Genomic DNA, 17,144 nt, shown 5'->3' with positions numbered 1-17,144 from the left:
ACCGTTCAATGTTTGCATGAGTGCCATAATGAGACTACTGGCTGCAACCATTTAGAGGAAAAGATAAAAGGCCTTGTTACATTTCTCTGCTAAGAGTTCACTCTGAGCCTTAAATATATGATTATCACCAGTACCATCTGCAGTAGCAGTTGTAGTATTGTTGACATAAATAATTATAATAAAACAAAAATAATGAAGAAAACAATATGAGGGCTCCACCAAAAATACTTATGATGTTCCAGATAAGCGATAAGTGTGTTTTTGACCTGATTTCATTGTATTTGTTTGTTTGTTTTGCTCCAACATTGCACTGATGATCGCCCCATGTGACCAGTAGGTGGCGGTATTTCCCCAGGCATCATCCATCGGCAGTGAAGCTGGATAATATGCGTGCAGTTTCCGTCGCGTCAAATTCATAGAAGTCGTAGAGACACTTTTGCCTTCAAAATAAAAGCGCATGATTTAACGCCTTGCTCCTAGTGGACTGGTACACATCAGCAGATGGAAGCTTACACTAAAAGGTCGGAATTAAGTTCAAGTTCAATCAAGTTACACTTCCAAAATAGTTATTATAAATTATATTCTATTGGCTAGTGGCTTCAAGTATTTCCTGATGTAAAATAGAATTATACTTCTGTCATTTCAACAATTGCAACATCTAAATACCATACAGACAACTTGAAAGAATATCTTTTAAATCTCTATTTTACATTTTATTTGTGGCCAAACTGTTTGTGCTGCTACTGCATGGCATCTATTTGTAGTCATGAAACTGCCCAAATCATAAATGAATAAAGAGAAATGCAAAAGGGAATTAATAGCTGAATTTATATAAAGTTAATAAATACAGAGGCAAATTAAAGCTGAAATATGAATATGTCACATATTATAAACTAATGAATGCCTACATTCATTTTCAATTGTGAAAAGTAGTCTTGTTTCATTTTTGGTGCATTAATGGCATATTAATTTATCTAATGATCCATTTATACATTTCTTTATTTATCCCTGATTTTGACCGTTTCAATCCCCCATACATGTATATCGACCGACGTGTAAATGAGACATATAGTAAAACATTGTTTACGACAAACTAATCAGGAGTGAAGTTCCTTATTATCAATTTGTTAATCAGTATCAGTTTCAAGTCTTGAACCGTTTGCCTGTAATTACATTATTTTGAAAATTCTCACAGGATGTTATGATGTCATTCCGGTTACCTTGACACCCGGGGTCATCAGTCAGCGGTGGATGCTGATGATGACACCGGGAGCTAATCTGTAATCTTCCTCAGAGGCCAAACACGCTGTTTAGAGAAACGTGTGAGGATGTGGGGAAAGTTTGCGCAGACCCACAAACCCTCTGCAGTCTGTACCGAGTCTGTTCTGTCAGGTGAGCGGCTGCTTGAAGCTAACTTTAGCATCTTTGTCCGTTAGCATATCACCCTCAAGTCCTATGCAAATTTGCCTCAACAAATCACAGTGTGTAAAGCTAATGCAAATTATGCTAAAATTAGCCTGCCTGGTGTTTATTTTAGAGTAAATAGAGTATCCACGTTAAGCATACGTCACTAAAATAGAAAGGTTTTCCGAGATATGGACGTAAATATTCCTTTGGGGTTAACTCTAAACAATTTGCAACACTTCTGACAGTTCCTGCTGTTCAGTCCTACTCCACAGTACCCACGTATGCGTTGCTTTTCCTTGCAGGCTCGTCCAATGACAGAATCAGTCATCGCACATCTGTTTAATGAGGTAGGCAGGTGTGTCAGACCTGCTTTCTTCAGGTTTGGGGTTTGTTGCCAAAATAAACACACGCGTCTACTTACAATTTGGAGGCACCGCTAGAAGCAGGAAGGAGGCCAGACCCTGCAGCCGGCTGACAGAGCCGGTATCTCGCCATGGCCTCCGCGCGTTTCCCCGGTAAGAATGTGGACGTGTCCGCCGCCAACTGGACAGCTCCGGCGCTGAGCAGGCCGCTGTGTGTCAACGGGACGCCGTGGATCCTGTACCTGCTGGAGGAGTGTGTGGACAATGTGTGGGAGTACTGCAGCGTGGTGATAGGACTCATATCCATGTTCTGTTTTCTGCTTTCCACATTACCGTAAGTCCTATAACATTGTGATGTTTTAATATCCTTAAACCAGTGCTACATCTTGAGGTCAAACTCATCTATCTATCTATCGATCGATCTATCTATCTATCTAGGCAGGTCATTGAAGCCTATCGGAACGGTAAAGTGGAGGAGGCCATGTCTTTCGGCTTTCTTTTCTTCCTCTTCAGTGGAGACCTGACCAGCTTTGCAGGCTGTTACCTCACCAGCCAGCTGCCCATTCAGGTAAACACACACACACACATACTCACCCAGACGTACACTGATCAGACACAACATTAAAAGGACTTGCATGGGAAGTTGGTGGGACATTGATCACTTGGTTTGCGATGCAATGTTCAGCTGGGAAACCTTGGGTCCTGGCATCATGTGGATGACACTGGACATGAAACACCCACCCCAAACACTGCTGCAGACAAAGCACACCCCGTCATGGCAATAGGCAGGAATATGCACCCAGACACACTGCAAAAACTGCTCAAGAATGGACCGAGGAACGTTACGAATATAGTCCTGACACCCCCAAGGTCCCGTTTCTGTGCCTCAATGGGTCAGAGCCAAGTTTGATACACGCTGGGGCATCTATGGAACGACTCGGAGTGACATTCCATGGATGCTCGATCAGGTTTGGATCTGAGGAATTGGTTAGCCAGGTCAACATCGCCCTGAAGGGGGGTGTACTACTTCTGCAGAAATGTTGGGTGGGTGTTTCATGTCAAGTGGCATCCACATGAATGCCAGGACCCAAGGCTTCCCAGCAGAACATTGCGTTGTCACAAGATGATCAATGTTCTCCACTCGCAAATTTTAATGTCATGGCTGACTGGTGTATAACCGCCTAGTCTGACTCACTCTCTGCAGTTGATCTGTTGGAGTGTGTCTGTCTGTGCTGTGAACTCAGAACTCAGCCATTTCCTCTCTAATCCCAGAAATTAGTGACTTAATACATAAAATTCAGACAGGGTGTGTTCAGGCCATCTTTTTGCTGCAGGCTTTTTTCACATCTGTCTTTGTATCGCTCACACCATGTTTGAAACTGTTAAGTTTGCTGTAATCGCTTTGTTTAGAGAGGAGAATATTTCAATGGCACAAGACTCCAGGGATTTTGAATTTGAAAGAGTATTTACCTGAAGTGGTCAAATTGAATATTACCCTCACTGCAGCACTGTTACCAGACACAATCATTTAAAGCTTGTTCTCATTTCATCTACAGTAGCTTTCCCTTAATAGCCCTGTCTCTATACAGGGAACCACTCATAACCAACAATTGTGATCAGTTAAGTTGTAAAATCTAATATCGTAACAAAACTGTGACTTCCTTTTTTTCCATGTCTCTCTCTCTCTCTCTCTCTCTCTCTCTCTCTCTCTCTCTCAGATAGTTACTGTGGTGTTCTACATCTTCACAGACCTGATCCTCATCTCCCAGTTTCTCTACTATAAAATCAAGAACAGCTCCAGCAGAAGTAAGCCCCGTCATTATTTCTGTTCTTGAGCTTGGGGAGTGATGACTGTGCTGTGTGAGTCAACCATATCATGACTCTGTAGATAAGTGAAAGGCATAACTATGAGGAAGGAAGTATTTCCTGCAGTTGACTCAGTTACTGTTTCCTTTTGAACTGCATGAAGTGAAAGTTAGGCCTTCTTGGACGCACCACACCATTGGCTTTACAACTTTGTTATTCATGAAATCTAATTTCAATCACTATCTGTATGTGTACATACAGCCACATAAACTGTACACAAGACATATAAAAATGAAAACCTGCACATCTGGAATATGTTCACATTTTCTTATTTGGATCATCTTGCTAAGTTATCAAAAATATTGTGTAAGCATTACCACACGACAGAGATATATCCCAGAGATTAGGTAGATCCCAATCCTCACATTAATGGAGAAAGCTTACGAATGGACACCACCACCAAAGGCTGGTGTAGTAGTAGTTTTACATTAAGATGTAAATATTAGTCCTATAGATGAGATGAATAAAACAGACATGAAAAATCTGTGTTATGGAGTCAAAAGACCAGCCACCTGCTGACTTCAGAGATGACTGGGACAGTTCCAGCTGTTCCACTTATTAGTGGTTACCACCAAAGCCAAAAGCGCATAACTGCTAAATGATACATAATCATACCGAGACTTATCCAAGACGACACACATAAGATTACGCAGTGTGAAAAGCCCTTCACAGAGCTGTTAAATGGAGCTTTTCCACTTGTACTTGCCAAGTCAAACCATGCCACACTGATTTGGTTTCCATTACCAGTTTTACCAAGTTACGCCCAAGATGGACTTCGGGTGCTTGCCCTGCCTCCAAGTGTGCTGTGGTGATGTCCTGCAAACTTGGTCAACCCGTGATGATCCCCATTCTCTCCCTCAAACAATCCTGCGTTACAATACTAAATTCATGTCTATGCAGAGAACCTGACAGAAGGGTGATCTTTATGTTCCTCTCCTGCGTCCCTGTTTGTACTTTCAGATATCTGCTGTATTTGACTCTTTCTTCATGTTTGCTTTCTGTTGTTCTTGGAGTCGTGTAAAGTTACTGCCGGTGAAAACCCAACATGTCCAGATTTTGCTGCTGCATAATTAAAGCTTTTAAATGGCTTAATAATGGGGCACTTCTATTTTGATGAAGTAATAGCAGTGTTTCAATCCTGTTCCTGGGGGCCTCCTGCCCTGCATGTTTTAGATGCTTCCCTGCTCCAACACACCTGATTCAAATGAATGGATCGTTATCAGGCGTCAGCAGAGCTTGACAACAAGCCGATTATTCAAATCAGGTGTGTTGAAGCAGAGAAATATCTAAAACATGCAGGGCATGGGCCCCCAGGAACAGAATTGAGAAACGTTAAGATACTGTGTAGGAAATGAAATGAAACATGTTTATAACCGAATTAGCGGAGCTTTGTTCGCAGCTATTATTCAACAGTACTGTGGGGAGAAAGCGTATTTACAGCCGCTCCTATGACCACTACTCAAGGCAAGCACGTCAGTTAAACAAATACCTTAAAGCAGGTTGCCGTGTTGTAATGAATCATGATAAAAATAGAATCATGTCCGTTGCACTTGTGTAGTGTGAAAAGATACGTATAGACGCTATTTATGGGAGCCTCAGATGGCTGTCAGCTCATGCAAAGAGTTGGATTTGTTTTGGGTGATAATTTGTTTGTGTGTCCTCACTGTCAGCTCTCTGTTTTGTACCTCTGTGTGTGTGCTCTAGAAAGCCCTGTGTTGAAGTGGCTGTGCTTCATGTGGTGTGGCGCTGCTACCTTAGTTCTCCTGGCTTTACCCAAACTCATCATAGACAATAGTTCAACTTTAGACACCCAGGTAGGTGGATTGTGTGCAGTGAGCTGTGCATATTTGCATATGTATGTGTGTACATGTTCAGGCGTTAGTTTTAAGAGTTCATGAATCAAATTTGCGTTGTTTTTACCTCTGATATTTTCAAGTTTGTTATATACACATTAATTCACGTTTGACTGGAGATTGTGATTGTAATGTATTATATTTATACACTTTCACCTCTCTGTGTCCTCATCTTTGTCAGAGTCCAACTACCTCTAAATCAGTGGAAATCACTGGCTATATATGTGGATACCTGGCATCTGTCTTCTACCTCTGCTCACGTTTTCCCCAGCTTTATAAAAATGTAAGTGAGGATTTGTTGGTTTGATTCATTAGCGATGTTGGAGTTGGTTTCCTTTTTTCATCACATGGTTGCATGTGAATAGTGCCATAATCCTGACGGGAGATCCTGGACGGCGCTCTCATTGGTGATCTCAGGGGTCCATTGAAAACTGAACTTATTTTTAAGTCGGTCATAAGCGGGGACTGTGTTTGAAGAGGGTGGTGGGATTTGTTTGCTTGCATATACAGTTATTTGTGTCAAAATGAGAACCAGACATTGAAGACAATGGTGCTGTTGTGCTGGGAAAACATCCTGGATCGAATGCAGCCATTAATCACCAGATGGGGGATCGTCTCAGTGTCCTGCCAGTGCCAGTATTTCTGGGCACAAACACACACACACACACACACACACACACACACACACACACACACACACATACACACACACACACACACACACACACACAAACACACACTCCATGCTTATTGTAAATCATTTTAGTCGGCTTTGCCCCGTGGGAATTTCCTGCATGTTCAAACATGTTTGTTTTTCAGCAGAAACCCCAAAGCATTTTCACCTTTACATCATTTCTAGTGACAGGTTACCCATCCAGTTTGGTGGAAAAATTAAAATAGCACTGATTACCTTCAGTTTTACGATGGTAAACAAATTTTCTGGTTACCCAGTGTTGTTTGGGTCCAGTCCGTTCCCGGCAAGTAGCCAAAACACAGTATAAACCTCCACTATTAAGTCAAGGTTGAAATGTTTCTTTGGTTTCACAGTATTGGGAGGATGTGGGTATAATGCAGGTGATGAACTCAGTTAGCCTGTGTATTTCAGCTCCACTGACAGAACACACATCCTTCCTGCTGTTTGTGCTGAATGACACATTCAGAATTAACTAACAGCTTTTTTTTTTTCCATTGTCCACTGCCATGCCACAGACAATACAATGCTTGTTAGCAGAATGAATTCATTGTTGGTTATCATCCCTTCAGGGTTTTTTTTTTTGATAGAGCGCAAATACACAGAAAGCAAATTAATTGTTGTGAGTGAGAAACCTGGCTTGTGGTTGATGTAGTACCTCACCTTTTTCTTTTCTCTCTGACTGCGGGTTTTCACATGTGTATGCTAGGAGGAAGAAGTGATACCCATTGACAAGAATAAAACTATTTCAATGATTAATCCATTAATCATTTAGTCTGTCAAAATGTTAATAATAATAATCCTCCCATTTAAGAAGCGGGACCCAGCACATGTGACTTTTTTGGCTGAAATGATGAATCAATTATCATAGTTGGGAATACGATACAAGTTGTTGCAGCTCTACAATACGTCCAGTGCAGGTCCTGTGCTGCTGTTTGTCTATTAATGAAATAAACTCTATCCATTCAAGTTCCAGCGACAGTCTACAGAGGGCACCTCCTATCTGTTGTTTGCCCTGGCCATGATGGGCAATGGGACATATGGGTTGAGCGTCATCGTGATCCTGCCTGCACTGAAGGGCTCTAAACGGAGCTTCATCATCAAACATCTGGCCTGGCTCATTGGCAGCCTGGGAGTCCTCATACTGGACTTCTTCGTATCCTTCTGCAATGTGTACCTGCTGTGTTGATGTCAAATAAGTGCTTTAATTAAAATACTGGTGGACATGTTTGACCTCAAATTTGAGTTTGCATGCCACCAACCTGTACTTACAGTAATAGTTTGAGAGATTATTACCACTCTGATGTCTGCTAAAATATGATGCTAAACTGGCTATAGCCCAAAGGTCCCAAAATGCCACAAACAATTGCTTTAACAAAAGATATAATCTGTGCTCTCTGAGATTGTTTAGCGTGGCTGCTGATAATTTAGGCTGGAATCCTTATTTCTGTTGTATAATGACAATTAAATTAATCTTGATACAAAGAGTTTACTCATGCCTTTTGGTCAGAGTGTTTCTGAAAGAAATCAGTAGTTGCCTGAAAAAAAGATTACATTGCTATAATCTGTATAATTCTGTATGAGCCTTAACCTGGTCAGGTGACTGCCCAGTTCATCATATACAGGAAGAACTACTCTCCTAAAACCAGCACACTGCTCAGCGTCCCAGAAGTGGAACCTCTCCTGTGTGAGGATGAGGAGCTGTCAGTATTATAGGACACAGACTGGACTCCAACATGGACCACTTGATCGAAAATGGACTGGTCAGTCGACAGGTTGTTTTTCAACATTCTGTTGTGTTGTTGGTGATCATTGGTTTACTCAGAACAACTTCAGAGAACAGAGACGTCTAATGTGGTAAAAGGATGGGAAAGGCTACAGAAAAGGTCTGGTCAATACATTTTTGGTAAAAGGTTATGCTTTTGGGGTTTTTGCCTTTCCTTGATTGTGTTTTTGAGCATTTTTGTGCATTTGAAAGGTCTGCAAAGTGAAAAAGCCAAAAGTCCACGCCAAAGGGGGGTTACACTCTCACAGAAAACACTGCTCCTGCACTGCCTGAAATGCCTGGTTTGGAGTCGAGCCTTCCCTGACTTATGTGCGTCACAATGTAACAGGTGTTATATTTTTATATATTATAAAATAAATACACTCCAGTAAGTCAGCAGACAAACAGTTGCTACTACTGTAGCAGCGTTATTTTAGATCACACTACCTTGCTTGGCATGACCCGTCCTACTCTGCCTCTGATTGGCTACATCCTGCCCATTAAGTAATACCCATGTGCAACTCTCACCAAAGATTGAACACAGGCGAGATGTCCCACTCTGTAGCTAAAACGGAGTGTTCAAGACACAGTGTGAAAAGGAATGCTGCAGCAATGCACCATATGAGAAAATTAAAATTGTATGTAATCCTATTCTACCACGACCCCCAAATAGAAGTATGAACCTGAAAAATAAAATAATGTGACCTCTCTAAGATTAAGCAAAGGGACCACTTTAGGAAGTTTTCTGTCCATTTCTTTCCTAGCAGGTGAGTTAGCATCACTGCAATCTTTTTTCTGGTTATGAGTGCTGTCATTTTTGATAACTTCTTCCTCTTGGCTTACTTTATTTTATTTTGGGTGGAATAACTATTTTTATTTGCCACTGGGAACCACACACAACCCAGGGGGGGGGTTTAATCCCAGATGTCTTCTCACAAATGCAAGCGTTATGGAAGAATGAAGTGCCTGTTATTTTTACACACTTTTGACAGGGTAATACTGCCATAGAGGATTGCAGTAATAAACTAGGATGCATGGTATGGGGTTTAAGATTGGTATTTGACTGCCATGAAATAAAGAGTGTGTGAGCACAGTAATAGAGGAACCAACACGAATATGTGAATTTGGCAAACAGGAAATTGTCAAACATTAGAACACAAGACTCGTTAGTTAGTATTACATTAAAAGACAGGATGTGGACGTCCGAGTTCTTCCTGAGAACTGATGTTGCATTTCTCTGCTTTCTTGGTCCAAGCCCTCTTCTCTCCTGGAGAAACACGTTGTCTGTGCCTTTTTAAACAAAAAAAATAAATGCACTGTATATCCATTTTAGAACAAAATTAATTTTTAAATTGAGTTACTTTAAGCAACTATTGACTGATTTATTTAAGCTGTCTTTCTTAGAAAATGCTTTGGAACCTGTTCTCTTTATTTACCCTGACTTTTTAAAGTTTTTTAAGTCCATGACATTTTGAGACATTCATTAGAGTAAACAATGTGATATTATTGTAGACTTGTTAAAGTGATGAGATTCAAAATTAGTTTGCACATTTAAGATGTTTTTATTCTGTCGTCAGGTTAAAAGCAGAGAAGATGCTCTTGTCAGGTTTATTTTTAAAACACCTTATTAGCTTCAGTATGTTTATTTACAGAGTAACACAAAACAAAAACAAAGGAGAGCAAGAACAAAACAGAACAAATTGTTCTTAATGATGAGCCAAATGAGCACTTAGAGTTGATTCAGATAATTAGCAAAGCTAACCGCACATCAGTGTTGTGCCAAATGTTGTTGCGCAGTGTGCATGTCATGCTCACTGTTTAACCCGGTCATAGCTAAAGTGCAGATTTCTCTACCTCAATATCGTGTGGATGTGATCTATTTCTCTTGGTGTGTACGAAGAGCTGACTCTCAACTGGAGCGCAGTGCTTCATGTGTGGAAATGGTCTGTCATGAAGGGAAAACTAATCGAGCACATGTTGTTTTTACAAATGTGAAATGTTATGTTGTAGCACCTGGTTCAGAAAGAAACACAAGTATATGTTGGTCAATATCAGAATTACAAGTAGAGCTTGAGTGATTCCTTTTCCTATTCTCAGCCTGTCAGATGATGCAATAATGTGGAAATATGTAAATAAGGGAGGATTTGTTCCGACTTTAGTGGCTGAAAATGAAATTTATTTGCAAATATATGCAATTAGAGTAAATAATTTTCACCAATAAATTATTTTTGTATTGCACGAGTCATACTTTGATCCTTTTTCTCTTTCTTATTGAGTCTTTTTCAATATAGCCCCAAAAATGCTTATTTTTTGTACATATTGCTACAGTATATTGTCGAACATGTTGTATTTATAGGACTAGCTTTTTCTTAAATGATGAAACTATTGCTATTTATTTTTTATTTCTTTTTACAAAATGTTCATTTTAAGTCAGAGTATTTAACCTTACACGGCCAGTTATATTGTCTTCTGATATTACTCCTATGGAAAACCACTATATGTATGATAATAACTGTATGTATATTGTACAAAACTTGAATAAAGTGCAATTTATGGTATATCATCAGGAAGGATCTTTGTGTTGCTTTAATAAGAAGGCCTAGAAACAGTGACACATTTCTTTAAATCAGACATTTTTTTAATGGATATTAATCAGATGTCACATTATAATCATAGGCTCTGGGCTGTCGTGACATGAGACTAAACTTTCTTTCAGCTAAAAAGAAATAATCCCCTGTAAACATGCAAACTACCAGTATCCTCTGCTGCATTTTTGACAATTATTTTCTAATGCTTTTTGTTATCATTATAGCCAGAAATACAAACATGCAGATGGAAAAGGCTTAGATTCAAAATTGTGCTCGGTAATCGATTATGCTTTTAAAGAGGCACTATGTCGTTTTGGAGAAGAAATTAAAACTCAATACAATTTACAATATTAATGAGGTAATAATACAAACTAAGAAATATTTATTATTTTATTATAATTTTTCCATAGCTAAATAATCAAACTGTTCTCAGAAGAAAATAAGGTCCCCACAACACTGCTTGAAGCTAGAAAGGTAGCAGGGTCCGCCACAAATAAACAAAGTAAAACAGAATGAAATGGTGTCATCCCTTAAGGTCAGTTTGTTTATTCAGTCATGAAAACTAAGAGTTTATTTAGTTAGTTAATAAGCTAATAATAAACGGTGCACCTTTAAAAGTAACTAAGTAGATTACATGGTGTAATGCATACTTAAGCCCAAGTAAAATTACAGACTTGGAAAAAGTATCCCAAAACATGACTTAATTACAGAAATCTGAGTAGATGTAATCAGTTACTCCCACTCCTGCATGCTGGTGGGTTTATTTAACCTTTACACTGTATGTCATTAACCTTTTGGGTAAATGTTCTGGGAATTGTTACTTGTAGGTTAAACAAATGCACAATGATATAAATTACAAATGAATAAAAATATGACAAACAGTTTTATTTTTAACATTTCTAGGTTGGGTCTTGTAATGTGACTCAGAGCTACTGTAGGGTGGCAGGATGTGTTTCAGAAACCTTCAGAGGGCTGTGTGTATTTACAAGCTGTCTGCACAGTAACTTCAGATGTCCTCACAGGACTACAACAGTCTTTTCAGAGGGGAAGCTACAAATCTCAAGACTCTCCACCCTCACAAGCTTTTTGATCGAGCTCTCTGGCAACCAATTGATAAAATGTACTCCTCTGAGGGCGGGAATAGGGAAATTTATGATTTTTTCGGAGGAGGGACTTCCTTCAGAGTAGCAGTTGGATGGCAGGCAGCTGCTAAGGCTGACACGTAACTAAAGTTAAAGGTGCTACGGAGGCCTCGTCGGGGACTTGAGGGTTTTCACTTTTGCCCTTTTGGCGTCTCTGAATTTTGGTCGGAAAAGTCTAGGCGTGCACAGGAGGGACCGGAGACCCGGGCGGGAGTCGTCAGGCTCGGATTGAGCTGCGGTTTTGAACGGCGCGGAGCAGTTTGACGTGAAGTCAGGCGAAAATCTGAGCGGCTACTTTGAAGTCGCAGCGGAGAGTCGCGAGTGGATGTGGCTATGCTAAAATAATGTCTGCATCGGGAAACATTAGCGCCTAACTCGTGTTTTTCTGCTTGGAAATGCTCGGGGACTGAGAGGAAGGGGGGGAGGACCAGGAGGTGAAAAAAAAAAAAAAAGTTGAGTCCGAAGTTTCCAGCAGCAGAGACGGGGTTTTCTCGCGCAGACAGCGGGGAGGGGTGCGGGTCCAACATGGGAAACGGGGTGTGCTCCCGGAGGCAGCGGAGGATCTTCCAGTGTCTCCTGCTTGTCACCGTGGTCTGCGGGACGATGTACGCCGGGATGATATCGTATGAGATGCACAAGCAGCTCAAGAGGACGGAGACGATGGCACTGAAGTACCAGCAGCACCAGGAGGCACTCTCGGCTCAGCTCCAAGGTAAACACAGTGACGGTGTTGTGATTGAAGGCTTGGTCCGTCTCCACGCAGGTGACGGAGGTGAGCGTGAGAGCGAATGTCACAACGCCGGACTCCGCTGAGAAAACCGCAATTTTGTTGTTGTCGTGCTCACTGTCAAATGGTTACACCTTTTCAAACTAACTTTATGTCTCAGTAGGATTCACAACAAACTGTAGTTCAGTTCGGCAGCTTAAAATGTCAAAATGTCCTCCTGTCAGCCTAACCAAAATACTGTCAGCCTGACGAAAATACTAAGTGGGTGGGCTTATTTTGGGTGCGTTTCAAATGCAAGAAAGACTCCACAGAGAGTCCACTGAGCCTGAGTCTGCCATCTGACCTAACTGGACCTTAACTACACTGTAGCTAAGCAGTGATTTACCAAGAGCCTGTCTTTGACCTTTTGACCTCAGCTGGCCTTCTAATCTTGTGATAAATCAGGTTATGTTGTGAGCAGATTGGGCTTTAAAGTTCAACAGTGAGTTCATTCTGTTGGACAGGTCTTCCTTTTGCACAGCCCCACTGTAACACTGAAACTAGACCCCACTCTACCCAGTTTACTGCTGACTAGAGGCTATAACACACCAGGCACACACACATAAACACACACCTGGTACTGTGTCCCAAGGCTAACCTCAACAGCATACAAATTAGTATACCTTAAAGTCATGGGTCCTTCAGAACATCTGCGTCTGGCAACCACATCTGGAGGAGCAGATGAGTAAACGAGGACACAATCACCTTGGTTTCAAGCAAAGGATTGTTTAGTTGCCGTATTTTAGTCTTTTCTAGTCTCCCTGTCAACAGTGTAAGCCTTAACGTATATGTTCCTGGTATGTTCTTCAATAAATTGTTTGAACTTGAGATACAAAAATAAGCATTTTGTGTGTAGCCACATTTTTGCAGACATTACTGATGCAAGCAAACCTATTACTGCAGCATTAACCATTAATATATGATGTAGGTGGTTTGTATATGTTAAAAAATGTTTTAAAAATGGGTACTGATAGCAGGTCGTAGTTTGGGCTGAAACAGATGTCCATTTTCATGATCAGTTTGCTTATTGTGCTGTATCTTGTCTTGATTGATCAACTAACCATCTGGTCTTTTAACCTTTTTTTTTTTTTAAAGTAATGCCTGCTACAATCTCCTGATTCTCAAGTTGATGTCATCAATTGTTTTGTTTTTGTTTAGCAGCCTATTTTTGCTTGAAAATGGCCAATACATTAATCAATTATAAACTAGTTAAGGATGAATTTTCAGTTGCTCTTAATCAATTAATGGAATTATGGCTTCAGCTCTAGTTCCAGTCGTGTGTTTTTAAATTTTGATATGGATCAGAGATTGTTCTTTAATAGCATCCGTGGCTCCCTGTCCTGCATTGTTAAGGTCTGTTGGCATTCAGTCACCAGTTATTTAGTCATAGTCATTAAACATTATGGCTACGAGTAAAAACTGCAACGTTCACACTTGAAAATCAGTAGATAAGGACGAATCTATTTATATCATTGCCATGTTTGGAAAATACTGGCACACTCAAATTAGTAGGCCTGCAGAATGTCGTCTTGCGTTACTCCTTAAATGTAACTATTAAAAACTAACTTCAGGAACTGCCCCACCTCTACAAAAGATTAGGCATGTGTCCTGTAGTGACCTTACTGATTTTCTCCCTCCACATAAACACACTTAAACACACAGTGCTGCGCTGACAGGATGTGAGGTTTCGTGTCATGCCATTATGCCATGAGTTTAAAATTAACAGCTGGGCGGAGAGCCTGCTCCTCCTTGGCTTCATGTGTGCAAAACAAGGTCTGTGCCCACATCAGGGAGTCAAATAGTGTCTCAGGGTTTTAGACTGTGGACCTGTTAATTTAATACAACCTTTGATCCACCTAACCAGCAGCAAGAATCTCTTCCTGTTGTACGCAGCGTGGACCACCAGACCTACCATGGAGTTGTCCTTAATCTCCTACCGGGAGATCATATTTACATACACACCTACATACAGTAGGCCCTGTTGTCATGTGTGACAAATGACATTGTTTAACAGAAAATAAGACCATTTCTTAGATTAAGGTAGTCGGGTCAGGGTGGACAGCTGTCCCACATTTAACAAGGTAAAATAACAAAGTCCTTCAAGATAGGCATTGTTCATCTCCCACCTCTATCATATATCAGTTCACTTTGAGCTAAACTGCCTCCTATAGTCCGTTTTAGGTTGGCGTTACACAAGTGGCTCCTATTTCGTTGTTCTCAAAGCTGATATATCCAAAAACAGTAAGCATGACAATATAATGTGACAGTCTGAATGAAGCGGGTATTGCTTAACTCCATGTGCATCGCTCCACTTGTGCACCACACCCTTACTTGTATTGTGAAGCGATGGATCATTCAGCCAATCACAAGGCCCAAGCCACTTGATATCCACAGCTGACTGTTGATTGCTGGTTTTTGTGTCCTATATTTAGAGGTGGGCCATAGCTCGGGGGCAGTGAGCCAACTGTATTGATTCACTGTTGCCCACTTTAACCACGGGCTGGCAGTTGTCAGTCATTTAAAAGAATCAACTGGCACTTTGTGGTTTTGTGTGCTCTCTGACAAATGTGTCCCTGTGATTTAACGCCCCTTCACTCCCTCACACTCTAGCAACCACTCATTGTTTATATGTCATTTGCAAAACATTAATCAAATGAAATAATTGCAGCTGTCTCTAAACGAGTGTTGTAATATTTTTTTCAGCGTGGAAACTGTTGTTGACGGCTGATTATCGTAATGAACACTCTTGTCTGAACAGATGGAATGGTTTGTTTTTATCCTCGAGACAAAAGGAAATAAATAATGTTGTTCTTTGAGTTACAAATGGCCTGATTTCTTTGTTTTGTATTATTTTACTTTAATGAATTTAAAAATCAGATTTTGTCAGGTTGAGTCTTTTTAAGCAATAACTTCAAGATGGGATGACTTGAAAGAGAGAATTTGTAGAAATTGGTATTTTGTGCAGTTTCCTTGACATAGTTGGTATTGTGTGACGAATGCCATAAAGTGTCAGGCACTTCTTCCAGAAGATCCTACCTGCCCAACCAACTTGCATAGAGCAAGTACAAGTGATTGGGGCACAGAGTTAGATTGAGAGAGACATCATTTACCCTACAAATCAGTGTACGATGATTTTGAAGCTGCTGTTTTAAAGTAAAACAGTTGCATAATGTCGCTTTAATTTCAGATTTTTTTTGTTTCCTGGGAAATTGGTCAGGTTGTTCTGCAGTCTCAGAGGTCAAAGATTCTCCTCCTTCAACCTTCATCTTCAAGTCTATTATTTGAGGAAGTGAGTTTGTTGCTGGGTTCCCACCTGTCTGAGGTTTCTCAGATTAACGGAGCTACAATTTCAGTGAAAAAGACATCTGAGCTGTGAAAACTCACACCCTCCCTGCTTGCATCTCCTAAGTTACCTTTTGTGCAAAAAAGAAAAAAAAAATCAGTAATTTTTGTTTTATGTACACTATGTACAGTATAAATATGGGTTTTCAGGGTATAATGGTACCTGTGTGGGTAATGTTTACCAGTAGGAGGCAGAAGGAAAGCCACAGGAATTACCATGAGAGGCACAAGTTTGAGAGCTGCAATATGTTTCAGTTTTAATAAAATAATGTGAAAGGGGGCAAAGAAATTGACATTAAGCAACCACCGACAGGCTGTAACCATGTCCCTGTTAAGAACATAAAATCAAAAGTAACTGAAATAATAAAGCAATATGCTTGTCACACGGTTCACAGGAGAAAGCTAAATGAACTGTTGCATTTACAATGAGAAACCTAAGAACTAGGGCTGTGAGAATCGTTGATACCCATCAACCAAGCATCACTGAAATCGCTGTGGTGAAGTGTCTGTACAGGATACAAAAAAAAAAGACAGCATGCACTCCAACCACAGTATGTTCACCCTGCTGCCATCGGGCAAAAGATACAGACGTATCTGCTGCCATATCAATAGACTACAGAACAGCTTCTTTTCTCTGGCTGAGGCGTGTGAACTCAACACTCAACAATCAATAGTTAATAGTGAATAGACATTTCATTATACAAACTTAATTGCATAATGACAATTAAATGAATCTTGAATCTTGTGATTAATATACTGTATGTTGCAGTACATGTTTGAGACAAATACCATGAGGTAAACACAAGATACACTGGCTTGTAATTGGAATATCTTTCTGTTGTGACCCAGCAAACCATCTGCATTTTTTTTTATATTTATGTTTGGCTTCTGTGTGTGAGTTCAGGCCAGGCACAGGTCAAGCCACAAAGGGACCTGCATGTATGAAGAACTGACTTCTGTGAGTCAGAGATGGTGTACGTAGTTCAGGTGTTCTGCAAACTCTTTTATCACCCCGACAATTTAGATACAGGAACCACGGTGTGCATTAGTAGAATAACTTGAGATCTGTGTTGAATCTCACTCACTCTTAGACTGAACTACTCTCCTGTGTTTGCATGTGTGTACACAAGATGTGAGTGTGAACACACACACACACACACTCCTCAAACAAAGTCTTGTAGCCTAATTCCCTGTGTGATTGATAGTATTCACAGTCCACAGCACTTTGCCAGCCCTAACCAATCTAGACTTCTCCACATCTAAACCAATAGGCCGGTAAAGGTCATCACCATAGAGAGCTCCCTTGTTCTCTCTCTGCTGATGTACTTTTAACTGCACCTTGAGGGAAATGTTTCATTGGTC

At 40.5% G+C, this 17,144-nt stretch overlaps 2 protein-coding genes across 3 annotated transcripts in view; both read left to right on the top strand.

Annotated features, from left to right (window-relative positions):
- The first annotated feature begins 1,231 nt into the window (after positions 1-1,231).
- Positions 1,232-10,514, top strand: LOC311256420 (lysosomal amino acid transporter 1 homolog). Of its 2 annotated transcripts, XM_084351489.1 has the most exons (9): positions 1,232-1,392; positions 1,710-1,754; positions 1,838-2,103; positions 2,208-2,337; positions 3,488-3,575; positions 5,340-5,449; positions 5,670-5,771; positions 7,150-7,335; positions 7,779-10,514. In XM_084351489.1, the coding sequence occupies exons 3-9, from the start codon at positions 1,901-1,903 to the stop codon at positions 7,893-7,895; spliced, it is 936 nt and encodes a 311-aa protein (XP_084207615.1). In that variant the 5' UTR covers positions 1,232-1,392; positions 1,710-1,754; positions 1,838-1,900; the 3' UTR covers positions 7,896-10,514. The 2 variants fall into 2 exon arrangements, with proteins under 2 accessions (XP_084207615.1, XP_084207614.1); XM_084351488.1 differs by having other exon boundaries at positions 1,710-2,103.
- A 1,220-nt stretch (positions 10,515-11,734) lies between these two features.
- golim4a (golgi integral membrane protein 4a) overlaps positions 11,735-17,144 on the top strand; it is a 20,946-nt gene continuing 15,536 nt past the window's right edge. Inside the window, exon 1 of the mRNA XM_084350304.1 lies at positions 11,735-12,386. Within this exon, the coding sequence (XP_084206430.1) occupies positions 12,200-12,386 (187 nt within the window). The 5' untranslated portion in view covers positions 11,735-12,199. The remainder of the gene's footprint in view (positions 12,387-17,144) is intronic.

Source organism: Pagrus pagrus (assembly GCF_965226575.1).
Source record: "Pagrus pagrus genome assembly, chromosome: 4".
NCBI classification, from domain to species: domain Eukaryota; kingdom Metazoa; phylum Chordata; class Actinopteri; order Spariformes; family Sparidae; genus Pagrus; species Pagrus pagrus.
Note: the sequence above shows the minus strand (reverse complement) of the source record. Positions and strands in the feature narration are given on the sequence as shown.